The sequence below is a fragment of the Cheilinus undulatus genome, linkage group 3 (assembly GCF_018320785.1).
Source record: "Cheilinus undulatus linkage group 3, ASM1832078v1, whole genome shotgun sequence".
Classification (NCBI taxonomy): domain Eukaryota; kingdom Metazoa; phylum Chordata; class Actinopteri; order Labriformes; family Labridae; genus Cheilinus; species Cheilinus undulatus.
Window position 1 is genome coordinate 51,284,024 of NC_054867.1, and position 25,347 is coordinate 51,309,370.

Below are 25,347 nucleotides of genomic sequence, written 5' to 3' on the forward strand. Positions count from 1 at the left end.
CACAGAGAAGGATGTCAGAATCTGAATCATCAGTAACACATAGTATGATTAAAAAGACGAGATTTCTTGTGTGTTTTTTGTGTATAATGATAATAATGCTGTTAAAAAAAAACACAACACATAAAGCCAGTAAAGTGCAGTACTCCTGAGTAAAAGAAAATTCATTTTGCATAAAAATCTGTGTATAATTATAAGAAAAAGTTGTTCAACATAGGTTATCCATTCCTGTAAATCTAAATCTATATTTCTTCAACTTCCCTCGCTAAGGCTGTGTCCAAAACCCACTTTGATTGTCAGAAAGTCTGAATTTACTAAAATAATCCCAGGTATGGTTTAACTCTGCTGTAATAATCTTTCTGGTGTATAAAACACAGAGGATTTACCATGGCACTGATCACACGGCCGACATAGGCTGGATCCCACCGAAGAGAAACATCCAGAGCAGGATCTTCCTTGTGCTTGTGGTTGAGGTCCAGCAGTTGCTGACCAATGGTCACCATGTTGTCTTCAAACTGGACATAAAGAGACAGAATTTCATGTAAACACAGCAGGGGGAGTAAACTTTATTATGGGGAAACAAAAGAATAAAATGGGGACATTCATGCTCATAACTCCATGTCCCTGAGTTAATGGATTAATCTCTCTAAAGCTTCTAAATGTTTTGGTTGGTGTCCATGTTGGCACCCCTATGGAGAACATTTTGGCTCATCTTTGCACTTTTTTCCACTATACGTGTCTGGTTAAAAACTTAGCTGTCTTTTTACAGGAATACCACTCACTGTGAATCTATGGAATCAACATAGTTTCCCAAAAAAGGTCCATTATTTCTATTCATATGAAGATCTTTCCTCATGTTTACTTTCATAAAATCACACACAGTTATAAAAGGTTTAACATGATTAATTGATTGAACATAATTATTATGCCAAGCCCACAAAGTACCAAACACTCAAAAGTTTAAACCAGTGGTTTGTAACTGGTCTAGTATCAGGACCCACCCCACATCGTTGATAACAATCACAACACAAATTTATGTTGTCATTACCTCCGCCAAGGAGGTTATGTGATCGGTTGGGTTTCTTTGTTATTTTGTTTGTTCGTTTATTAGCAACATAACTCAAAGTTGTGGACGGATTTTCAGGAAATTTTCAGGAAATGTCAGAAATGGCACAAGGAAGAACTAATTAGATTTTGGGACTGATCCGGATCACCATCTGTATCCAGGAAGTTTTTTTAAGGATTCTGCACTATTGGGAGATAGGGCTAATGGTGGAGGTCTGCGCTTTTACCACTTTACACCAGGAGATGGCGGACATGAGTAACTTCAATCCCAGCAGCAGCTTTTGGTGCAGTAGTTTTTGGGCATGTTTCTATTCTAAGTTTTGGAGTTTATAGAGTTTGAAAGATGCACACCCGGTCGAGGAGATGAGTTGGAGCGTAACAGAGAGAAAGACAGTGAACTGTAGCGAGAATGCTCACAATGCTGGGAGGAATAGAGGAATATACACCCTCTGCCATGACTTCCGGTCGTCCAGTGAGACCATGGGTGAAGCTGTTGGCACTCGTAGTGAAGCCAATGCTTTGCCTCACCGTGTTTCCATCCCACAAGGGAGGGAGTAATCAGCGAATGCCGTGGTGGGGGGCACATGGGGACGGATCCAGGAATTTTTGAAGGGTTCTTCACTATATGGAGATAGGGCTAATGGTGGAGGTCTGCACTCTCTGAGTGCTTTTCTAGTTATTGTTGTAAAAATTGCATTTAAGAACTTGCCAGTGCTCTTTTAAGGTTGTGAGCGAAGGCTCCATTCATTCTCCTCTCATTCAGGCTGCTTCTGCTTGCTTGTGAAACTTCCACTCTGATTTTTCTCAGTATTTATGAAACTTTCTCTGCCTGTGTACAAGACTTTCTCTGTCAACGTAAAAGAATGTCTCTGCACATGCTCAAAACATTCTCTGCACATGCTCAAAACATTTTCTGCCCACAGGTTATTTCATTGCACGCTTTCCCACTTTCTTTGCCTGCATACAAAGCTTTCTTTGTCAATCTAAAAAACCTTCTCTGCATATGCTCAAATACGCGTGCCAACATAGGAAACTTTTCCTGCCAAGGTACAAAACTTCCTCTGCCCATACTCACATCTTTTTTTTCCCCACATGAAACTTGCACATGCTCAAAACTTTCTCTGCATGAGCCCAAGACAATCTCTGCCCACATACAAAACTTCCTCTGCATATGCTCAAAACTTTCTCTGCTTGGTCTTGTTACCACTTAAATGAGTTTATAAGGATCAGATATCTGCACAAATATAGAATGTTGAGAAAGACAGTATTTACTGGAGACTTTGGCGGCTTTTCTGCCTGAAAAAAATTCCTTTCTCGTCCAACCAGAAAAAATAAACATAAGGACATTTTCCTAAAAGGTGCATCTCTGGATGTCATCATTCATTAGAATAGAAAATGAATCTCATTCTCTAAGAAACTGTCAACCATTATTCATGAATTGCGTTTTGAGTTCAAAGACACAAAGGACGCAGTTTGATTGGCTGTGACTGCTATTACCTAAAGCACCAAAATCTCTAACATTAGGGTAAGTGTGTTTGTATGAGCAAAAGAGAGAGAGAGTACCTGTCCAAAGTCCCAGTCCATAGGCCTGTTGTAGAGAGCGCTTCCTCTCCATATTCTTCCACTTTCATTCATCACATATTCCTGTCTGAGCTTCTCATCTTCCATGTACACAGCGTCCTCTGTGGAGAACGAAGAGATTCATCAAAAGAGAGACAGAGAGAGAGAGACACAGACGCACAGTTTGGTTATTCTTACAACAGGCAGATATTTCAAGGTCTAATTCCTCAATAGGAGGAACAGTTCAGGGAAAAATTCTGCAAAGCAATTTTAATTTTCTTTCCGCCTTTAGAAACTTAAACGAAACTAGGGCTGCAAGAAGCAATGAGGGGACCTGGCACCCTCCTGCAACCTTCCACATGACACTGTTGTCTTGCCAGAGAATGTTGAAGAACATAAGATCAAGTTTTGAAAAAGTTAAAAGAGGTTTAAGTCATTTAGCACCATAAAAAGGCCTTATTGTGAAATTGTGATGAAGCTGGTGGACTTCCTGTAGGATTTTGGCATGGGTCCAAGAGGCTTTTTTATAGGTCTGATTGTGACCTTTATGCACACTGAAATTCTTAAACCCAGGTTGAACAGTGTGCAGAGGATCTTTTTTTTCAACACATAAAAAACACATGAAAAATCAGAAGAGGAATATTCGACTGACAGAAGCTGGCGCTGTGACAAAAGTAATGACATTGCTGTGTGCATGTATTCAGGACCAATGTGTGATTGTCCTTTGGAGATTTGGTTATGTTGACATAAACACTAAAAAGGTAAAAGGCAAAATAGGTGTAATTTCACGGCGAAAAATAGACAAAAACAAAGTTTAAGTTCAGGCTCCTGTCGACCCTGCCCTGTGGTGAAAACTCAATGTTCGCACATGTTTGGGTCTCAAGGTTGTCTAGTTTGAGTAAGAGAAGTTCTGGAGTCAATCAGATGAAATCCCCCCTCGGACAAGTTTGTTAAAATGTGCAAAGTGTCCATCAGTGGAAAAGGTGAAAAACCGCCAAATTTGGACCTTTTGCCATTTGTAGTTCGGTTCCTGTGCGTTATTTTTTTATTTTTCGTGTAATCGTGCTACATATGTTGTTCTTATGCGTGTAGGTGTTACCCAGGGCCCTATCTCATTTTTGGCACCCCCCCCAGAGGCACCTATGTGATGGACATGTACCGTTCCACCACCAAATGGCTATTTCTCGAGGGGGACAACTTTTGAGAAAAAAAATTGATTTTTCAGATATATTAAAGCCCCCAAAACAGGCCTCTAATTGACGGGAACTCAGAAACAATAGGGTCCTCACCTAATAACATAAGCACTTAAAAGACTCTTAGACAAATTTGCAACCCACTGAGAACGGAGTCACAGCCCACTCTGAGTCCTGACCACTAGTTGAGACAGAGGGACAAAAAAGAGAAAGAGATGCAGATAAACAGATGAATGATATTCATCATCCAGCTCACACAGATTGTTCAGACGGACATACCGGGGCACCAGGGGTTGAAGAGCACCATCGGCATTGCCAGCAACTTCTCCTCCTTTTTATATTCCCCCATGATGGTGTACTCTCCTACAGGGGCGTTAGCCGGGGGGGTGAAGCTCAAGATCAGCTCGCCCTTCATAAGGGACGATGTTGGGTAGACCTCTACCGACCAAACTGCCTTTGCCTCTGGTGAACGCTCCACGCCGTCTGGGACAGAGAGGTAGCACATCGTCCCCATCTCCTGACTGGCATACATCCCTGTGGATGGAGTCAGACATCCATCAACAGCTCGCATAACTCTCACTTCATAGACTGGTAAAAATGATTGTAAGAGGTTGTGAAAGGTTTTTCACTGAAGCTCTGTGTGATTGCATAAATAGAAATACTGATGATGGACATACCTGTGATTGCCTTGATGAAGAGCGGGTTCTCCGAACTGTTCAGGAAAGGCTCCGTCAGTGTGAGGGTGATCTTAAAAGCCTGACCTCGCCTCACGATCAGCTGGTCCTTGGAGATCTCTTTTGTGCGGTGGTCAAAATTGTTGGAGGGACAGTGGAGGTCGATGTCCTTAAAAACTGTATTCAAAGACACAGAAGAAATGTAAAAATATGCACCAGAGAATGGGATTTCCTGTTAGAGTATTAACCAACAAAGCTGAATGAAATTACTTCTTAAGACCTCTGCATCATCAATGAGACAGTTTCCTTTAAGAAAGACCAAAGGCAGTCATTTCGCACTGATTTTGCTGCACTTAAACTGATATATTCATTTGGAAAGGCAGCTGCATAGTAGTTACCTGGCTGTGCTGATGTTTCTCACAGCATTAGCTCTCTATGTGACCAAACTGAGATGTTTAGTAGGCTGAGGAGGTCTGAGGATGTTATTAGTCAGGATTAATGTGCTGCTCTGTGGTGCTGATCAAAGGCTGGTTTCAGTTATAATTACAAGGGTGGTCAGACTTTGACATCACCTCTATTATCGTATCATAAAAACTAGATCAGATGTAGAAACAACAAAATCCTGATTTGATATGTTATGTATGTAAGGCAGAGGTCATCAAGAACATTTGCACAAGGGCCAGATTTAGTCCTCAACAGAAACTCTGGGGGCCGGACTTTCAAATACACAAAAATTACATGAACATTTTGGTCTGACTGAAATATTATTGCAGTAGTATTTGTATTTTCCTTTAAACTACAGGACATTTTTAGTCATTACCAGTGAGATCTATCCCTATTATCTATAATGCAGCAGGACACAATGAGACAGGCCTGACAACAGGATTGGCCAGACCCCTGAAAATCCCAGAGAGTGGGCCCTCCCTTATTGTCATTTAGCACCAATATTAACCCATTTTGACACTTTTAACCCATTTTTAAAAACTTTTTGCCTCTTTAACCCAAGTTTTGCATGATTTTAACCCCTTTCAAACCACGTTTCCTGTTTTATCCCCTTTGCGCCTCTTTTATCAATTTCTGCCACTTTTCTTCTATTTTTTGCTACTTTACAACCCTTTCATTACATTTTTTCAACAATTTTTGCAACTCTAAAACCATTTTTTCCCACTTTCAACCCATTGTTGATCCTTTTTGCCTCTTTTTGCCTCATTAACCCAATTTTTGCATGATTTTAACCCCTTTTACACCACTTTTCCTGCATGTTTTATCCCCTTTGTGCCACTCTTTTATCAATTTTGCCACTTTTCTTCTATTTTTTGCCACTTTTTAACCCCTTTAATTACATTTTTTCAACAATTTTTGCAACTTTGAAACCCTTTTTTCTCACTTTTAACCCATTGCTGATCCTTTTTGCCCTTTTTTGCATCATTAACCCAATTTTCACATGATTTTAACCCCTTTTAAACCACTTTTCCTTATGTTTTATCCCCTTTGTGCCACTCTTTTATCAATATTTGGCCACTTTTTAACCCCTTCTATCACATTTTTTTCAACAATTTTTGTAACTTTAAAAGCATTTTTCCCACCTTCAACCCATTGTTGATACTTTTTGCCCCTTGTTGCCTCTTTAACCCAATTATTCAAAGATTTGAACCGCCTTTAAACCACTTTTTCTGCATGCTTTATCCCCTTCATGCCACTCTATTATCAATTTTTGCCACTTTTCTTCTATTTTTGCCAGTTTTAAACCCCTTTTCTTTACTTTCTTTCACTATTTTTTGTCATATGTAACCAATTTTTGATACCTTTGCCTCTTTTTTCCTCCTATACCATTTCTGACACATTTTAACCTCTTTTCACAACTTTTTTCTGCCAATTTTTCCAACACTTCTGCCAACCTTAAGCATTTTTTAAATATTGACTAATTTTGACCGTAAATTTCTGTAAAAACAGATCAAATGGTTAGTAATGTTAATTGTTTGTGGGATGGATTTAACAGCTGCAGACATTTAAAGCATTAGCATATTCTTAAAATCTAAAAGATGTTACTGCACTGTGAGTTAAGTTATATTAATATGCCTTTTTTACATCTGCATTTGTTCGGTTGGTGAACAAATAGTATATATAATGTTTTATATAGGGCTGTCAATAGATTAAAACTTTTAATTGCAAATAATCACACAAATTTCATAGTTAACTCGAGATTAATCGCAAATAAATCACACTTTTTTATCTGTTGAAAATGTATCTGACAGGACTATTTCTCACAATTTAAATACCCTTATCTAGACAAATGGACAAAAATGCTTTCTTTATGCAAATGTTTGTTCATGTCAACAACCCAAAACAACAATATAATGTCCAGAAAATTCTCTAAACTAAGATGAAAGATACTGAATGCTCCAAAAATCTGCTGAGAGCATAACATGGTAAACTCTCATCTAACAAGGACAACAGATGGAGAAACTGACCTTAATGTAACATTACTGAATAATACCTCAATGTAGAGTCTAACTTCAGACTTCTAAAAGTTAACTTCTCTGTTGTTCTCAGCAGCTTAACCCATAACAACAGATCTAATCATCAAACATGGACATAAAGAACATGGTCAGTGAAGTTTAATCACTCAAAGATCATCCCTGATCCTTCACACTTAAGCAGAGAATTTCAGCCTCACATGAGGGAAATAAAGGCTCACAATCATCCCTTTACACCAAGAGATCCCACAATAGGATGATGCAGAAAGACAGACTAAATAGAGTTAGAGAATTAGACTACAGATTACTGGGAGAAGTCAAGTCTCTGCTGAGAGCTCAGCAGTAAGGCACAAACACATCTACTGGTGTTTCACTGTTCTGATGTGATAAGGTAGACACATCTGCCCTGCTCAAGAGAAAAAGCAAGTTTTTACTTTAAAATGTCTGTTATTGGCGCGCCGATGGTCGGGTGGTTGGGGCGCGTGCCATGTGCGCAGGCGACCCGGATTCGAAACCGGCCTGTGGCACTACTTCCTGCATGTCTCTTCCCGCTCTCTCTCTCCTTTCCGACTCTATCCACTGTCCTATCAAATAAAGGCCAAAAAATAAAAATAAAAAAAAAAGGTCTGCTATTATTTATCATCTTTTTATTTTCAAACTAAAAAATGCCCAAACGTAAAATAAATGCTGACAGTTAAAAATTACTGTCACCAGTCAAGTATGTGGCCGGATAGAGTTACACTCCCTCCGCAAGGGACAGTGTGGCTGCTTATTAGGGGTGGATGCCTATAGATACACCTAGTTGGCCCTTCCCTCTTTCTTTTTGCTTCCTCTTCCTCCCTCACTGAGCGGCATAGATATATATAGAAGAGTAGATACGACACGCCCCTTTGAGCTGCGTGCCTACGGCGAGGCTAAGCTAGTGGGGGCAAAAGTGTCGGGGCATTCCATGGTTGTAGATGGGACGAACACTAAAATAACAATGATGCCTGCACACTGTGCTGCATACAGTTGCACACTACACCGTACGGTTGAAACAAGGAAACTGGAAATAACCTTTCATAGGTAAAAATAGTTTTTGGCTCTTTTTTCATTATTAAATCTTGTTGAGAGCTTCAGTAAATACCTGGCTACTGGCAAAACACTAACGCGAGCTAGCAGCTTGACAGCCAAATACCAGACGATTAATAGTAGCTGTAGTATAGTTGTACAAGCAGCAGTAGTAGTATAAATAGCTTTTAGAGTCCTAGCAGTAGTATCAGCATTTGTAATAGTATTACCAGTTGTAGTAGCAGTGCCAGTATCAGCAGTAGTAGTTGGTGTACTGCCACTACTAGTACTATAAGTAGTTATATACGTTATAGTTATATGTATAGTTATATACGTTATTTAAGTCCAAGGTGAAGTGTTACTATTTATTCAGTGACACGCACAACAATTTCAATGAACCAGTTTCTAACATGTACAAATGGCAATAAACTATTCTTTTCTATCTCCACAGAGTGTGTTTGTTTCTATATATATATAGAGAGAGAGAGTGAGAGAGAGATAAGGAGGGAGAAAGAGACAAATAAATTAATATTGATGATTATTTGATTACCTCTACAATTAAATCTTTCGATCTAAAAACATATTTTCTATATATGTATATCTTTATCTTTCTATTTTTATACATACGACTTTATGTCTATGTATATACATTTATAAATATTTAATGGCTGAACATAAACGATTCCCAGACCTCTGGACTTAAAGAGTAAAATAACTAAAATTGTAGGCTACATTAGTAGAAAAACCTTTTCCGTTTTTTTCTTTTAAAATCAAGTGTTCTGCATTAACAGCACATGTTTTGACGTTGACAATAAAGCAAACCAGATGAAAATCGGTTGAGAAATGAGCAAGTTATGATTTATTTTCAATGTAAATGCATTGCCTTTAATCAGAACGTCGCCCCCACCAAGATGGCCGCCACGCAGACACGTCGCTTAGCGGGCGGCTACAGCGCGCTGGCGTATCTAGTGTTCAATAGATATCTATGGATAGCGGTGTGTGTTGGCGTCTGCAAGCACAGGTCGGGTTTCACATTTAGGTATGCATGCTCTGTTATCCGGCTCGATTCATTCAGTTACCCGTGCGTGGTGTTTACTCCGGTTTCGCTCCGTTGCAGCAGTGTGGTGTGACTGGGAGCTGGGCCGGGTGCGCTTCCTACGGGTAAGACGCTAAGTTGTCTGTTTTGTTAGCTGTAGCTGTAGCTGGTCTGGTGAGGGAATTAACAATCATTCTCTCCCAGCCCTCGCTAGTGGAGTCACTGGGCTGCGGGCTTTACTCCTGCTGCCGCCGGACGCGTTTAACCTGCTGTCCGGTAGGAAATGTTTAATTTGCAGCCTTGGCTAATTTGTTTATTTTTCAGACTTAGCTTCTGATTGGTTTATTTATTTATTTTACAGTGCGCGGCCGTCATCTGCCGCTGCTTCTGAGCTGCTGTCTTGGCTCTTTAAAGGACCTCTTTTGGACTCTTTAAGGACTATTTTGGCTCTTTAAGGACTATTTGTGGACTCTTTTCATTTGTAATACCTAAAGACCATTTCACTAGTGGACTGCCGGGCTGTCGTGTCCTGTTATTAACTGTAAGCTCAGCTGACCTACCCTCACTGCTTTGACGAACTTTGCCCTGACACTATGTCCCCCCCCCCCCCGGACACTGGGCCGACTGTTTATTGGTTCTGGTAATAATATAGTGCAGACACATAATCAATTAATTTGCTGAGCTTATTTGTTTTGTTAGTTATTCCTCCTTTGAATTATTATTGAGTTTGCTTTTGGATTATATTTGGTTTATTGTTTATAAATTGTTTTTGGTTTGTCATTTTGATAATTTGCTGTTTAGTGACAGTTTCTTTTGGTTTGGGGTGAGGGTGTTTTATATTCTGTTTATAGTGGTGTGAGGTCTGCCATTATTGCATGTTTTTAATAGTGTTTTCTCTTTTTGTTTGACAGATGCTGAGGGCCCTGGAACAGCAGCGGTCCCATGGTGGTGGTTCCTTTTCCACTTTTGATTTGCTGTTTCACGGGTGCTGTGTAGTTTTGGATCCTTCCCCTTTTTGTTACCGCTGTCGTGGTAAACCCCAGCCCTGTCCTTATTTTCCTTTCTGCTAGGCCCCATACCACTGTTTGTTCTTCATTTAGTCTGCAACTATTCTTAACTATGTTTGTTAATAAAGCATTTTAACCTTTTGGAAATCACGTTCTCTGGCCCTGTGGAATCATTCAAACTGTGTGCCTGTGTTATTGTGGGGTTGTAAATTTAGTATATCCTGGGGTGCAAGCCCCCAGGTGGCGTTGTCTGGTACTGTACATTGCTCACTTTGCCACAAGTAGATTTACTGGAATGATGTCAATAAACGCACATTTGAAGCTGCTTTTCAAAACTCATGAACGCAAAATAAAAGAAGTGTCAGTGGAGAACTTTTAAGGTGTGGTAAGAGGACTTAACCATCTTTTCATTCTTCAGATCATAGAAGAGCTACAGATTTAATCTCAAACATTTTTTCTTCATAAATAAAGGGGACCCCGAGTCTAATAATGCTATTTAGCATATATTGTGATACTCTACAGAGCTTCTTCACTCTCAGGCTCACCTGTAACACCTCTGCTCCTGTTACACACCAGCCTGCGCTGCTGTCTCCTCCTCCTCATGATAGCTGTATATTCACCAGGGTCAGACAGTCTTCTATAGGGTCTACAGTCTTTAAAACTTTTGCTGCATCTTGATTGACTGCTTTTTTTTTTTTTTTTTAAATTTGGCATTTATTTACAGTTCCAGTCGATCGTTTCAGCGCATAAGTTTAGTTTTCTCCAAATACTTTCACTTTCAAGCAGGACCGGAGTGGGGATAGGAGAGGGGTAAACGGGCCTTTAGGAGACGTGATCGGACCCATCAACAGTCAGCGCAGCTGTAGTGCCGGTTCATTGCAGATATAAATAAATGAATAAATCATGCAGGCCCAAAAGTGCGTCCACCCACCAGGAAATGCCCGGTATGCTAGATAGCGAGTCCATCCCTGCTTGCAGTGTTGTCTGAGCATCTCCGTTGTAAACAAATCCAGCATGGAGGGGGTGGCTCTCTGCATTGGCGGTGTGCTTGGCCAGCGAGTGGTACGGGCTATTTAAGATTCTACGAACTCCTGGTAACTCAGTTCATGTCGACAGTAGGAGAAAATAACTTCAGTTTTATCTGGCATGATCTGAAAGCTGAACCTGCTATTCAAAAGCCTCTGTCATTTATCCATTTCTGCTCGCTTGCACTGCATCGGCGCCGCTTCCTGATCTGGAAAACTACGGGATGGGTCGAGGGTCACACAGGACGCGCATGCGTTAATCGTGCGACAAAAAAAATAGTGGCTTTAAAAGTAATTTGAGTAAACGCGATATTAACGCGTTAACTTTGACAGCCCTAGTTTTATATAATATATAGTAGATGTCTATAATAAGGGTCATCAGCAGCCACACGTAACTACCTTTTATCACAATCAAGTTAAATTTTAAACTTATCACACATTTTTACAAATCAACTCAATACATGACAATATCATGTTAAAGTGCTAATTAACCATTTATTCTAAATTTGGGCATTTACAAAAGACATAAGGTGCAAGTAGGCACTGCTTCAATAGTGACTGGTTGAGTAAAAAAAAAAAAAAATGCCAGACCTGAATGCAGCAACAATGTTTAAACACACAAAACTATTATTTATTGATTTACTTACTTATTATTATTAGCCTAATATGCCATCAGTGGACTTTCTCTCTCTGTCACAGCTTTGTTGCTTCATCCTGATATCTGGCTGGTCAGGTCCAAGCTCTTAACGAAGTTTCTCCTTCAGTGGCCTCCTCTCAAAAGACCTTATTCTTTAACAGTCAACTGAGTTTTCTTATTGTATTTTGCTGTCTTCCGAGCATCTCTCCATGCGCTAAACAACGAATGCGGGTAAAGTTTCTGGCAGAAAGCCAGAGATGTACCGCCATGGCACAGGACTTCCTCTGTGTGTCTTAAATAACAGAGCGTATCTCTTTGCTGCCACCTATTGACCTCTGACGAGTGGTTAGTGGTCATCGTCATGTTTCGCCCAGACAGAGCTCCTATCGCTTGTACTAAAAAGGAGCGAATGCGCACGCGCAGCTTTTAACGCAAGGCAGTGGTTCTCAACGTTGGGGTCGGGAACCCATTGGGGGTCGCAAGACACTGAGAGGGGGTCTCTAGATGCCTTAAAAAAGACTAGGAATATTTTTAATTTTCACTGTTGCCACGTTACACCAATTTAGCCAGATTTAAACCCGTTTTATCACATTTTCCCACCAATTTTGCCAACTTTTACACATTTTTGCCACTTAACACCCATTTTTTGTCAGTTTTAAACCCTTTCCACCAATTTTTTCCTGCCACTTCTATACTTAATCTTGCAACTCTGCCTATTGTTGGCTCTGTTGACCCTTTATTTCCACTATTAACCCCTCTTTACCATTTTTTACACCACATTTCACAATGTAATATGCCAATTTTAGGACTTCTAACCCATTTCGGCTACTTTTAAACTCCAATTTCACCACCTTTCCCAGCTTTTTTTGTGCCATTTTAAACCCATTTTAGTTATTTTTAAAGTATTTTATTTCTGCTTTAAACAAAAGGATTTACATTTTTAAGAGGGCTACTTACTGCACAAATGAATTAAAAAGATAATTGTTTCTTTGATGGTTATGATTCAGGTTAAACATAATATACCACAGCTTAACTTTACAATGGACCCTGATTTTGCTGGCCTCCAGTTTGGCTGGGCTATTTTTCCCTTTTAATGGGCGATCTTGTCTCCACATGACTATTCTTTAATGTGCATGACTGTGTTGTGCCACCCTCAGGTACCCCTCTCACGGGGTCCCCGGTGTCTGACACCTTTATTATGGAGGTCCCGGGATGAAAAGTTTGAGAACCCCTGGTCTATGGAAGGCTGTGGGCGCAGGAACCCAGCACCCCAGGGGGGAAATGAGTGAACAGGAAGTAAAGCAAACTCCTAGAACGTTTGTGATCTCCTGATTTATTGCAAATTAAACATTTGAATCAGGGCGTGCCAGTAGTAGAGTGGTTAAGGTGCATGCCATATACGCAGGTGACCCGGGTTCGAAATCCGGCCTGTAGCACTAATTCCTGCATGTCTCTTCCCTGTTTCCGATTCTATCCACTGTCCTATCCAATAAAGGCCAAAAATAAATCTTAAAAAAAAAAAAAAAACATTAGAATCAATAAATAAATCATATTAATACAGTGCATGATAGAGTTTATCTATATTCATATAACTATTGATATTTAAATCAAATGTTTAAAAAATCTATTCAATGATCTTAAAATCTAAAAATCTCTCTTTGTGGGCGCCCTAGTGCCCCCTATTGACAGACCGCCACTGAATGCAACCCCATACCATCAGAGATGCAGGCTTTAGAGCTGTGGCAGAATAACAAGCTGGGTGGCCCTTCTCCTCTTCAGCATCAGGACACAGCAGCTGTGGTTTCCAAAAAGAATTTCTTGTTCGGATTCATTTTTACGCAGAACAGTTTTCCATTTTGCCTCTGTCCATCTTAAATGAGCTTTGGCCCAGAGGTGACAGCTGCAGTGTTTGTGTTCATTTTCACATTGTGCATTATGTTTCATGCTTGCTTAGATATTTTGTCTTCAGCCACCCTAGTCTTGGTGCAGTTATCGTTGATCTCAGGGGTCTTTCACTGCAGCTTTTGCTTCTCTAAGGGTGTGGACAGATCTAGTATGATATGCAAAAACTGGCTTGGCATGCTAAAAGTCACCGCGCTGTTTGGTTTCCAGGTGAATCTAGGTCAGGATGTGGTAAGAGAGGTTTAAATATAAACACCCTCAGGGATGTGTGAAATGTAAGCCAAGAGTTACAGTATGAGAGGTTAGGTAATGTTCGAGTCAGATCAGGACAAGACATGACAGGACGGGATTAAAACAGACCAAACATGACTAAACACTTATTTAGAAAGACCGTCTCAGAAATGTTTTGCTTTATTTTACCAAGTTTGTTCAGCTAAATGCTACTAGGCTAAATATTACACACTGCAACTTTAATTGTGCATGTCTGCTCTTTGGCTCATCTTCTTCAGCAGTAGTTTGAATAAAGATGCTTATTTATCATCACGCGTCTTTTCTAAATGTTGCACTTGATATTCCATAACCTTTGCATGTGTGTTTGCTCATTATTGCTGAGGTTGCACATTGGAATCATCATCCTGGAGTGCAAGAATATATCTGCAGCAAGAAACTGCAAAAAAAAATTGATCACCAGCGTTGGAAGCTTAACAGGCAACGTGAGGTTGCTTCTTAAATGGTGCATTTACTGGGTGGACGCTCCGGTGTAGGCCTCTCTCTTTAGCATGGATTTTTTTTTTTTTAAAGAAGTAGAAAAAATGTCTGGTAAATAGGCTTTGAAACCTACCATGTGGCCTGCCAGAGTATGTTTAAGAAACATTGCTTCTTAACATAGGTGACACAACGTAGGTGAGTGATCTCATATTTTGTGACATTATGAAACTTTTAACTTTCCCTGAGCATGAAAATAAATATTTGGAACCACTGCATTATTGCACTTCTTCATGTTTCTGTCTCTCTGTCCTCTCTATAAATAACTTGCACTGATGTTTGAGTATTTTTTTTTTTTTAACTTTTAATTTACAAGAACAAAGAACATTAGTTCATCATGGGTGATACAGTTAAAATCAAAATGTTCTGTTACACATACATACATACGTACACATACATCTTAACATAAAGTCTCACTATACAATGTGCATATACATGATCCATTTTTCCCAGCGTTCCACACACTTTTCCAACTGAAGTCTTAAAACAAAAGTAAGTCTCTCCATACTGTAAATTTCTTTAATGAGCCCGTACCACTGGACCAATGTTGGGAGGTCTGGTTGCAACCACCTTCTGGTTATAGCTTTCCTGGCACTTGCCAAAAGGATCTTCAATAGGTACCTGTCCTTATGAAGGACTGTTTCCGGAATTTTACCAAGATATAAAATAACAAAAGAAAAATCTAAATCCACCCCAATTATTTTATTTATCTCGGTTGACACCTCCCTCCAAAATAATTGGATTTTGGGGCAGGCCCAAAAAACATGAAAGTGGTTAGCCATAGGGGTTCCACACTGCCTCCAGCAGAGGCCTCGGCTCTGTGTGCCTGTTTGCAGTGCTGTTAATTTAGGGGTTATTAAAAATCTCACTACATTCTTCCAGCCAAACTCTCTTAAAGATCTTGAATTTGCGGTGGTCGCTTGTGTCTCACATATTTCTGTCCAGGTCTCTTCTGAAATTTTTATCCCTGATTCCTTCTCCCATTTTTGTTTAATGGATAAAGTAGAGTGATTTTTAGAGGCTTGCATACTTCCACATATTCTAGAGACCAACTTTTTATTATCTTTCTTTTTATATGCCTCATGAAATATAGAAATCAAATTGTATTCCTTCTCCTCCGTGATTTGTAATTTTTTATTATAATAATCTCTGACTTGTAGGTATCTATGGAAGTCCTGCTTCCCCAGTCCAAATGTGTCTGAAATGAACTCATAACTCTGAAATTTATTGTTTGAGATGAGGGAACAAAAGGATGTGATACCTCTCCTGACCCACTGTTTAAAGCCCCCGTCCAATCTAGCAGGTTCAAATTCAGGATCATATGCTATCCAATTCAAAACTCTGACCTGTTTCTCTATTTGTAACTTCCTCAAAACTTTAAACCATAGTTTAAGAGTGAATACAGTCCATTGATTCAAGCTGTTATAATATCTTTCAGCTTGTTTTTTATTTCCTATTATAGATTGTATTGGAATTTTTAACTGTGTAGTTTCCAAGCATTTCCATTTAGATTCATAATTTGGAGAGCAACAGTATACTAAAGGTTTCAATTGTGCAGCATAATAGTAATCCTCTAAACATGGTAAAGCTCCTCCTCCCTTCTCTTTTTTCAGCTGTAGAGTCTTGAACTGAACCCTAGGTCTTCTACTGTTTCAAATGAACCTTGAGATCCAGGCATTCCACTCATCAAATTGTTCTTTGGGTACCTCTAGGGGCAGAGACTGGAAGAGATAAAGAAGCCGTGGCAACACATTCATTTTAATGATTTCTATTCTATTACTCATATCCAGTGGGAGGAGGGTCCATCTAGAAATATCAGATTTGATCTCTTTATTAATGGGGCCGCAGTTGTTTTCAAAAAGTTTTAACATATCTTTAGTAAGGTTTATTCCTAAATATTTTATTTTAGGCGAGTCCCATTTAAAATTATATTACCTTTAATATCTGGGTGGGGAATATAGTTAAATGTAAGGGTTTGGGTTTTTTGAATATTAAGCTTATATCCAGAGAATAGATTATAGTTTTTTAGCAGGGACATCAATTTAGGGATGCTTGAATCTGGGCTTGTAATAAAAAGCAAAACATCATCCGCAAACATACAAATCTTATGTTCTTCTCCTCTAATCATAGTCCCCTTTATCTCAGAGTCCTCTCTAATTGCTTGAGCTAGGGGTTCAATAAATAATGCGAATAGGGTCAGACTCAGGGGACAGCCTTGGCGTGTCCCTCTTTCCAAATGAATAGTTTGCGACAGGTGTCCATTAACCCTAATCCTAGCTGTTGGAGAAAAGTATATCGCTCTAATACAATTGATAAAACCTTCTTTGAAGCCGAATCTTGCAAGTACCCTGTATAAATATTCCCAACCCACCGAGTCAAATGCCTTTTCGGCATCTAGGCTGACTAACATTGCCCTGATGTTTTCTGATGTAATATGACTCACCACCTGTAGTGTTCTCCTTAAATTATCCTGTGTCTGTCTGTTTAATACAAAGCCTGTTTGGTCTAAATCTACCAGCTGCGGAACAATAGATTCAAGCCTCTTAGATAGGATTGAAGCAAATAATTTATAATCTACATTCAAGACGGATATTGGTCCGTATGAGCTGCATTCCTTTTTATCTTTTCCTTCGTTCAGGATGATAGAGAGAACTGCTTCCTTCCATGATTGGGGGGCTTCCCCTGTTCTCAGTGTATGGTTGAAACAGTTTAGCAGGACAGGTGTTATCTGTGGTTTAAATGTTTTATACCACTCGGACGGATAACCGTATGAACCTGGAGCCTTATTAGCTTTCAATCTTGAAATGGCTTTATTCAGTTCTTCTGCTGTTATCTCAGTCATAATTTCTCGATGTTTGAGTATTTTTGAATGTTCAGTATGTTGACTCACCTGGAATGTAAAAACCTTTGCCAGTGTTTGACCTGCTGCAAGGTACGGTATTTAATTCAGTTGTTTATACATGTATTTCTTGATAAAAAAAAAAAAAAATCAATTTAATATTTCTTTTTGCAAAATTAAATTCTAATCGTGTTTAAATCAGGTTACTGATTACAAGAGCTGGAGGGTTTCTACATTAAGTCTTCTATGAAATGCACCAACAGTCATTTCATCACTCAGCGTCAGAAATGTTTGTGTGGTCGGTGAATTCTCTGTAAATGACTTTTATCCGGTTTAAAAGCTGTGTTTTTGTTGTTCTTGTTGTTGTTTGATTGACAGAATGGGTCTGATGTGTTCTCTACTTGACCACAGACACACCTTAGACTAAGAACAGGTGTGTGTTTGAAGGTGTAACATTAAACTTTTATAACAAGGGCGTTGTTTGGACCAAACGGTGAGCAGTGTTCATTAGTTGGAGATAATTCTGAAACTTGGAGTGTTTTCTTGGCGATATTCAAAACAACATTTTGGATATCATATGCTTGATCATGTCTGAATGATTATTAAACACAATCCCTGATTTTGCATCTGTGACATACGTGAATTTCAGATGATTAGGCCTTGGCATAGCAACATCCGGCCCAACAGCTCGTATCATATTTTTATTATAACTGGCCCACCAGTATGACGTCTGCCGATTTGTGTTTCCATTTTGCTTTTTCTAATTTGCATCTCACAATTATGACCTAAAGTTATGGTTTTGACTTTTTACATCATATTTCAACCTTTTCAAATCATGATTTTGACTTTTGTCTCATATTTTGACCATTAAATTCATGCTTTTAATTTTCAAGTCATATGACGTTTTAAAATCATGAATTTGAGTTTAATCTCATCTTCTGACATTTTCAACTCCTAAATTTGAATTTTATTTTTCCCAAATATTTACCTTTTTCAATTTAAAATTTTAAATTTTGATCTCATCTTTGGACATTTATAATTCAGTGTTCTTAATTTTGTCTCATATTTTGACATTAAAAACTCATAATTTAATATTTTATCTTATTTTTTGACCTTTAAAAGTCTTGATATTTGAATTTTATCTCATATTTTCACCTTTCTAATGTCTTGATTTAGATTTTTTTTTTCCAAAATCTTGACATTTTCAACTCAATATCACTTTTAATACCAAATTTTGACCTTTTTGTTTCAAAATTTTAAATTTTATTATCTCATCTTTTTACATTTAAAACTCAAAATTTAGAATTTTATCTCATGTTTTGGCCTTTGAAATTCATGATTTTTAATTTTATTTGGTAACTGTTAAAAATCATGATTTTAACTTTTGACTTTTTTTTAAGTCAGTCATTTATCATCAATGTGACGTTTTTTTCCCTATAATTTGTTACCAATGAAGATGAGGTTGACAGTCTATGGGAAATTTTTACCCAGTTAGGCCAGTTAGTAAGTTCATCAGGACTGATTCTTGACAGCAAAGGCTGCTCAACTAAATTAGATTTAATGCACACCAATAAAACATGAATCTTCTTCCTTTTTCTGGCTAGTTGTCATAACTTACAGCGATGGTTCAAGTTATTTTTCAGATTTTGATCTTTCATACATTCAAATGAGCTTAGGAAACATAGATGTGCAAAAAAACTGCATGCGCTGCCGGAGTCGGAGAGGGAGGTAGAGAGTGAGATCGCCCATATCCTGATATCCTGATTATCTAAACCAGCAGCTCTCAACTGGCGGGTCAGCAGGGCTGGACTGGCTATCTGGCATACAGGGCACTTTAAGGCCAGTATGATTTGATCTCACTTTCTTTTTATTCTTTTTATTCCACTATGTTCACCTTTGACAACAAGAGAATTTGTGAAAGAGACAATATGCGTCATTTCATTTGTCCATGTCAGCATTTTAGATTGGCGTATTGATCTGCAAAACCTCTTGAAGGGCATGAAGAAACCGTGTAGTTAAATCATGTCCCACCAGGGTAAAGGGCCGGTTCGCACCGACAAATTCCAGGGCCAAATTTTCTTCCCAGTCCAGCACTGTGAGTCAGCACCAGGTCTGGAAGGTAGCACCTTGAACCAGCCAAATGCAGGTACTTTTGAGCAGTGAATTTGCCAGCTTACCACCCACTGGGGCAGGTAAATAACCTTTTGGTGATTTTGCAAGTGTAAATGGCATAAACTTTTTTTTCACTGCAAACAGCGTAGTTTGCCGGTATATTATGTGGATATTAACCATGGAAATATGACTGATGAAGGCAGAAGTTTGTAGTCTACTCACAGGTCATAACAGAGACTGAATTATAACGTTGCTCCCTCTATTTGTCCAACGTAGATCAGTATTATGACACATGAGAAGATGCTGTATGAAACTCTCTGTCAGGATGGATGCAGCGGGATTTTAAAGGAGTGACAGAGACACAGGCTCGCAGTACCAAACAATTCCCACATTCTACTAATTCTCGCAGTAAAGGCAAATGAAAACGTATCAGACCCAGTGTGCAAGGTCTGAGTGTGTTATGTTTTTTCGGATTACGGATCCGAAAAATACGCATCCAAAAATAACGGACCCAGTGTGTAAAGACCTTAGAGCACAACAGCAGCTATGGACACACACACCCTTATGAAATAAACCCAATGAGGCAATGTACTTTTACAGGACTGACTTTTTGGAATAAATTCTGTGTTGACATTTTGCAAATGTGTTCCTCTTCAAAATCATTTTAACTGCTTTCTTTTTTTCTTCTTAGCTTGACTTAACAAAACCACATTTCTCTGATGCAAAGCTGATTTCAGTTCAGCTTCTTCTGGTGTTATATGACTGTTGTCTGCTGCCACAGAAACTTCCTCATCACTCCTCATAAATCAAACATGCAGAAGCAGCAGAGAAGATGTGGCGCCAGTCACCTCGAACAATGAAAGACTGTTTTGTACTTACACGACTTTGTAATCTTCTGCATCTTTGCAGAGCGTTTCTGTCCGTCCTGGGGTCAGCGGAGGTAAAAACAGACCAATGCACACTGTCAGGGAGTCAGCAGCACTGTGACGAGTCAACGCAGCAAGGCTTTAAAACAACTGCCCACAGGAGGCCCAACCCTACATTTACATCAAACAGGTCCTTCAAAATGCTCTGTTAACTGTTTCAGTGCAGCTTTGTCATCTTCAGACTTTCAAGAACAAAGACAAACTTTCTATAAAACTTTAACTCATGTTAATGACATGAACCTCCCCAAGCATTTCATGTTGTTAAAAGTTTTTTTTTCCACTTGGCATGCTGATTTTTCTGGCATGTAAATGATACAGGTGTGGCATGCTTAGGTACTTCCGAAACATAAATATGTCAGCGGTAAAGTGGATCACCGCTTATGTAACTCCAAAGAACAAGGCTTTGACTGCACGTGCATGTGAAAGTGAAACTAAAGCTTAAAGATCCGTAGGATGGCATGTATGGCTGCCTCCATTTTTCATCGTAAAAGTAAGATGATCCAATATTTGTCGTGTCTTGTGCAGATAAGTAAGTAAGTAAGTTTGCACAACAGGATGAACGAGATCTGCTGCAAAATTTAAAGAGATAGTAAACACTTTAACATCTTTTTTTCAACTGTACACTGAGGTATCTGACTGAACTATAATAAAACACATAAGTGTTGGTTTTATAGCTAAAATTTGCACCAAACTGATAAAAATCTGGATTTTATGGCTTTTAATTAGCTCAAACGGACATCTGCCTTGATAAATCTTTTCTGTAAAGGTGGGGCTTATGTGACATAGAAACCTACTGATGGTCGGTTTCTACGTCACAAACTCTATATAAAAGGTAGAGCGTTACCGCCTCTAACTGACTTTACCATTCAGAGACCATTCCCATCCTCTCCTGCCTGCACCTGCACTGTCTCGGCTCTGAGAGCTCCGGCTATTGTAATGCCGCTGCTGGAGCCAATGGACCGAACAGGTCGTGCAGAACCACCACAGTCCACCACGACAATAGCCTGTGTCAGGGGGACTCTAGAAGGGAAAACTCCTCCACTTTAAAAGATCGCTATGGTTGTGACACTTTTCCAAAAAAAAACAAAGAAAGGAAATCTCCTGGGCCTGACAGCATCGGAGGCTGTATTCTTAAAAATTGTGCAAATGAGCTGGCAGGTATCTTTTGTTTCATTTTTGAAATGTCGCTTCACATCCACAAGGTCCCTGGTATCTGGAAGGACTCAATAATTGTTCAAGTGCCCAAAAATAATGCACCAAAGTCACCTAGCGACTTCAGACCAGTAGCCCTCACTTCTTTTGTCATGAAGTCTTTTGAAAAAATTGTGAAAGACAAAATTCTTAGAACAGTGGAGGCTAATCTGGACCCCCTACAATTTGCATATAGGTCAGGTAGGGGTGTCGAAGATGCCACTGGGACCTTGTTAAACCTGGTCTTGACACACCTTGAGGGTGTGAAAACATTTGCTCAACTGGTTTTTATTGACTTTTCCTCAGGTTTTAATTGTATACAGCCTCACATTTTAGCAGCCAGATTGAAGAGCATTCACCTTTAAACTCAGGTCTGAATTGTTGGCTGACTGATTTTCTAACTTGTAGATCTCAGCGCGTGAGGGTGAATGGCATCTTGTCAGATTCCCTTTTGTCCTCCACTGGATCACCCCAAGGGTGCGTTCTCTCACCTCTCCTATTTGTTTTGTACACAAATGAGTGTCAGAGCCACTGTAATAACCGTCAGATCATTAAGTTTGCTGACGATTCTGTTATTGTGTTCCTTCTCAACACTGATGATCCTGACCCCGGTCCTGTTGTGTCTGAATTTGTTGAGTGGTGTAAGTCCTCCTCCCTTCAAATCAGTGTGTCTAAAACAAAGGAAATGACTATTGATTTTAGGAAAAATTCAAATGTTATCTCTCCTATTTTTATCAACAACCAGGCTGTTGAGGAGGTAAAGAACTATAAATATCTTGGCACAGTCATTGATAACAAACTGACTTTTGAATCCCAGGTGGATGCTGTCTGTAAAAAGGCACATCAATGGTTGTACTTCTTGAGGAAGCTGAGGAACTTTAATGTTGATTGCACTTTTATGAAAATGTTTTACTCTTGCTTTATTGAATCTGTTTTGACTTTCTCTTTTATCATTTGGTACGGGTCCCTCAGTATCAGAAATCGTAACAGATTGCAGGGCATTTCAAAAATCTGCTGTCGAATTACAGGTTCGACCCTTACTGACCTAACTCAAGTGTTCAGACTTAGGACTCTAAAAAAGGCCCAGTCTATCCTGGCTGATCACAGCCACCCTTTATTTTCAGAGTTTAAGCTGCTACCATCCGGTTGCAGATTCAGCCTGCCAGCATGCAGGACAAAAAGGCTAAAAAGCGCTTTTGTCCCTGCTGCCATCGGCTTTCTAAATAGTTAGCCAAGCCTGTGTTATTTCTTGGTTTTTATTGTGTTTTATCATGGTATTGCACACAGTCTCTTGTGCTTCTATTTATTGTGTCAATGCTGCTTTTTATGATTGATCTGAATGTATGTCTTGACTGCTGGCTGTGAAACAAATTGCCCTTCCCAGGGATAATAAAGTGAACCTTGAACCTTGAGCACACTGTGTACCCAGGACCTGTGGGCTGGCCCTGAAGCTGGGGGCGACCATGTGCACTGTGGAGGAGGCAGCTGGTAGGATACCTGGGGAGATGAGGCATGGGCCTGGCGCAGGCCTGGAGGATGGAGGCTGAAGCAGTACAGGACCAAGGTTGATGCGGTGAAGTGCAGAACCAACATATGCTCCCACACCTGACCTATATCAAAGTTTAAACTACAGTTCTGAGTTGTGTTAATGTTAGAGATCTCATCTGATTCAGATGAGATTTTAACGAAGCATGTATTATATGACCTGACACGCCAGATGGACTCATTTCACACATCCATCTGGAAAACCTTCAATACTAAGCATTTGGGAAAGGGCAGGGGCTTTGAATGAAACTTGGGGTGTGATTGGATGAATGTTCTGTTCGTCACATCTTTACTGGTCAATCAGAGCAACAAAACACATGATGTAGCCGCGACCAAGGTGCGCATACGCAGCTACCAAGTAATAACGCGAACCATGGCAACTGCAGACATGTCAGCATTGTTGTGCCTGAACGAGTTCAGTAAACGATCGTTCTTGAACTCGTTCATTTTTTGGGTGAACGTGAACTGAACGTACTGTATTTCTGCCTGATGAACGTTATCGTGAGCACGCTCATTCTGGCATTTGTGAACAGCGCTCTCTTACATTTTAACTTTGTTCAAGAGAGCGCCAGATTTCAATAGAGCCTTCCAGGCAAAAACCCGTCTAAAACACACTGTAAACGGACATTAATATGTAGGGGGAAAACACCCAATCTGGCAACACCAGCCACCACAGAGTCACACCGCCACTTGTGTCATCAAAATGCTAAGCATGGAAAAACATTTGCACCTTAAGGACTGCTGTCCTGTTTTTGTTTTAATGATTCCTCATTAAAAAAAAGACCAAGCAGCAAGTTTTTCCTCATGTTTTTGAGAATATACTGTAGGGGTGAAAGCCGCAGCTGGCTACTAATGTGGACTGAATGGGTGGCAACAATGGGGAAATGCCTGTATTCTAAGGGTAATAGCTCACAGCAACATATTGAAAAAAAGAACTATGAACTACTTCATTTTTGGAACTACGAACTTAGTCCAAAATATTGAATAATGAACTATGAACTGAACTAGCTCATTTTAAAATTTGTGAAATGGACTTTTGAAGTAGTTCATTTAGAAATTGAACTTTCCCAACACTGCATGTCAGTACGTGTTTTTTTTTGTTTGTTTGTTTTTTGACATTTTTGAAAAAGAAAACAACTCACTGCTGTTTTTTGTTCTTCTTTCAATGAAGAAATGTCATCAAGTTCTGATAAAACTGGCGCTTTAGCAGCATACGGGCTAATGTCTTCTGCCATACTTGCACCGGCCTCTTGTTGCTGCTTGCTTACGTCATGACCCTGCCACGCCTGAAAGTACTGCCCCTCGTCGCTGATTGGTCCTGTCACTTTCTAACCGGGCCCGAACGGTTAAGACAGGAGCTTTGCAAGATGGATTTGCCAGTGAAAAACAAGGAAACAGGCATATCCATCTGCTTTGCGAGGTAAGTCCTGGTTTAAACCAACTAAAATATTAAAACAACACCTTGCTTGTACAAGGGCTGAAGCCTAAGGCAGGCTCAAGTACAGATTCCTCCCTTTGTGAGGACAGGTGGTGCTCTGTTTGTCTGAATCCTGATAGCTCTGTGGTAGGACTGCAGGTGTAGTGAAGTTGTTTCCTGATTGATCCCAGCTGAGATGCGGTTTATAGCCTTATAATGAAATAACAATTATGCCCTTGCTCAAATGCATGTCTCCTGCTTTACTTGAAACTCTAAATTTGTTTTGTGGGAGCACATTTGAGGTCCAGGTCTTTGCTGACCCAGTTATTTATGTAGACCTCATATTTGTACCTGACGCTTTACTTGCAACACTGGTTTGTCTGTAGGCCTATGTATGTAAATACAGTAAGTGTCACTGCCAAGACTGTGGTTTCAGCCGATTAAAGACATCGCTAATGCGTCGAGTCAGCACTATTTAGTCTGCCATTCTCAAGGTGTCGCTGATTTAATCCAGATCATCATACTGAACAGACCTGTTGCATATGGTATTAAAATACTATCTTTGTTCGAGAGCATCCTCCAATGTTTGAGAGCAACGTTTCAAGTTTTGAGAGCAAAGCCTTTTCATTTGGAGAAGTTTCATGTTTTGAGAGCAAAGCCTTTTCGTTTTTGAGAGCATTTTTTTCATATTTGAGAGCAGATTTACATGTTTTGAGGGCAAACCTTTGTCATTTTGTGCTCAGATTTTTCCTTCAAAACCTTGTTTGTGTGCTCGCTTCTCTTTTCTCCTCTCGGATTTCTTCTGCTCGCACACGAAACAAAACTGCTCTCAGCCAATGGGAAGTGAGTATCGGTTCAACCAATCATGGTGATGCTGCATAGTTGCTGGGGGTTCGCTAGATTGCGTCAGCAGAAGACGCGAGGAATAC

At 39.6% G+C, this 25,347-nt stretch overlaps 1 protein-coding gene across 1 annotated transcript in view; it reads right to left on the bottom strand.

The window, feature by feature from the left end:
* LOC121507335 (protein-glutamine gamma-glutamyltransferase 5-like) overlaps positions 1-25,347 on the bottom strand; it is an 80,233-nt gene that overhangs the window by 20,993 nt on the left and 33,893 nt on the right. The window contains exons 2-5 of the mRNA XM_041783618.1: positions 4,493-4,666; positions 4,095-4,349; positions 2,626-2,744; positions 384-512 (exon numbers count right to left, since the gene is read on the bottom strand). Of these exons, the coding sequence (XP_041639552.1) occupies positions 384-512; positions 2,626-2,744; positions 4,095-4,349; positions 4,493-4,666 (677 nt within the window). The remainder of the gene's footprint in view (positions 1-383; positions 513-2,625; positions 2,745-4,094; positions 4,350-4,492; positions 4,667-25,347) is intronic.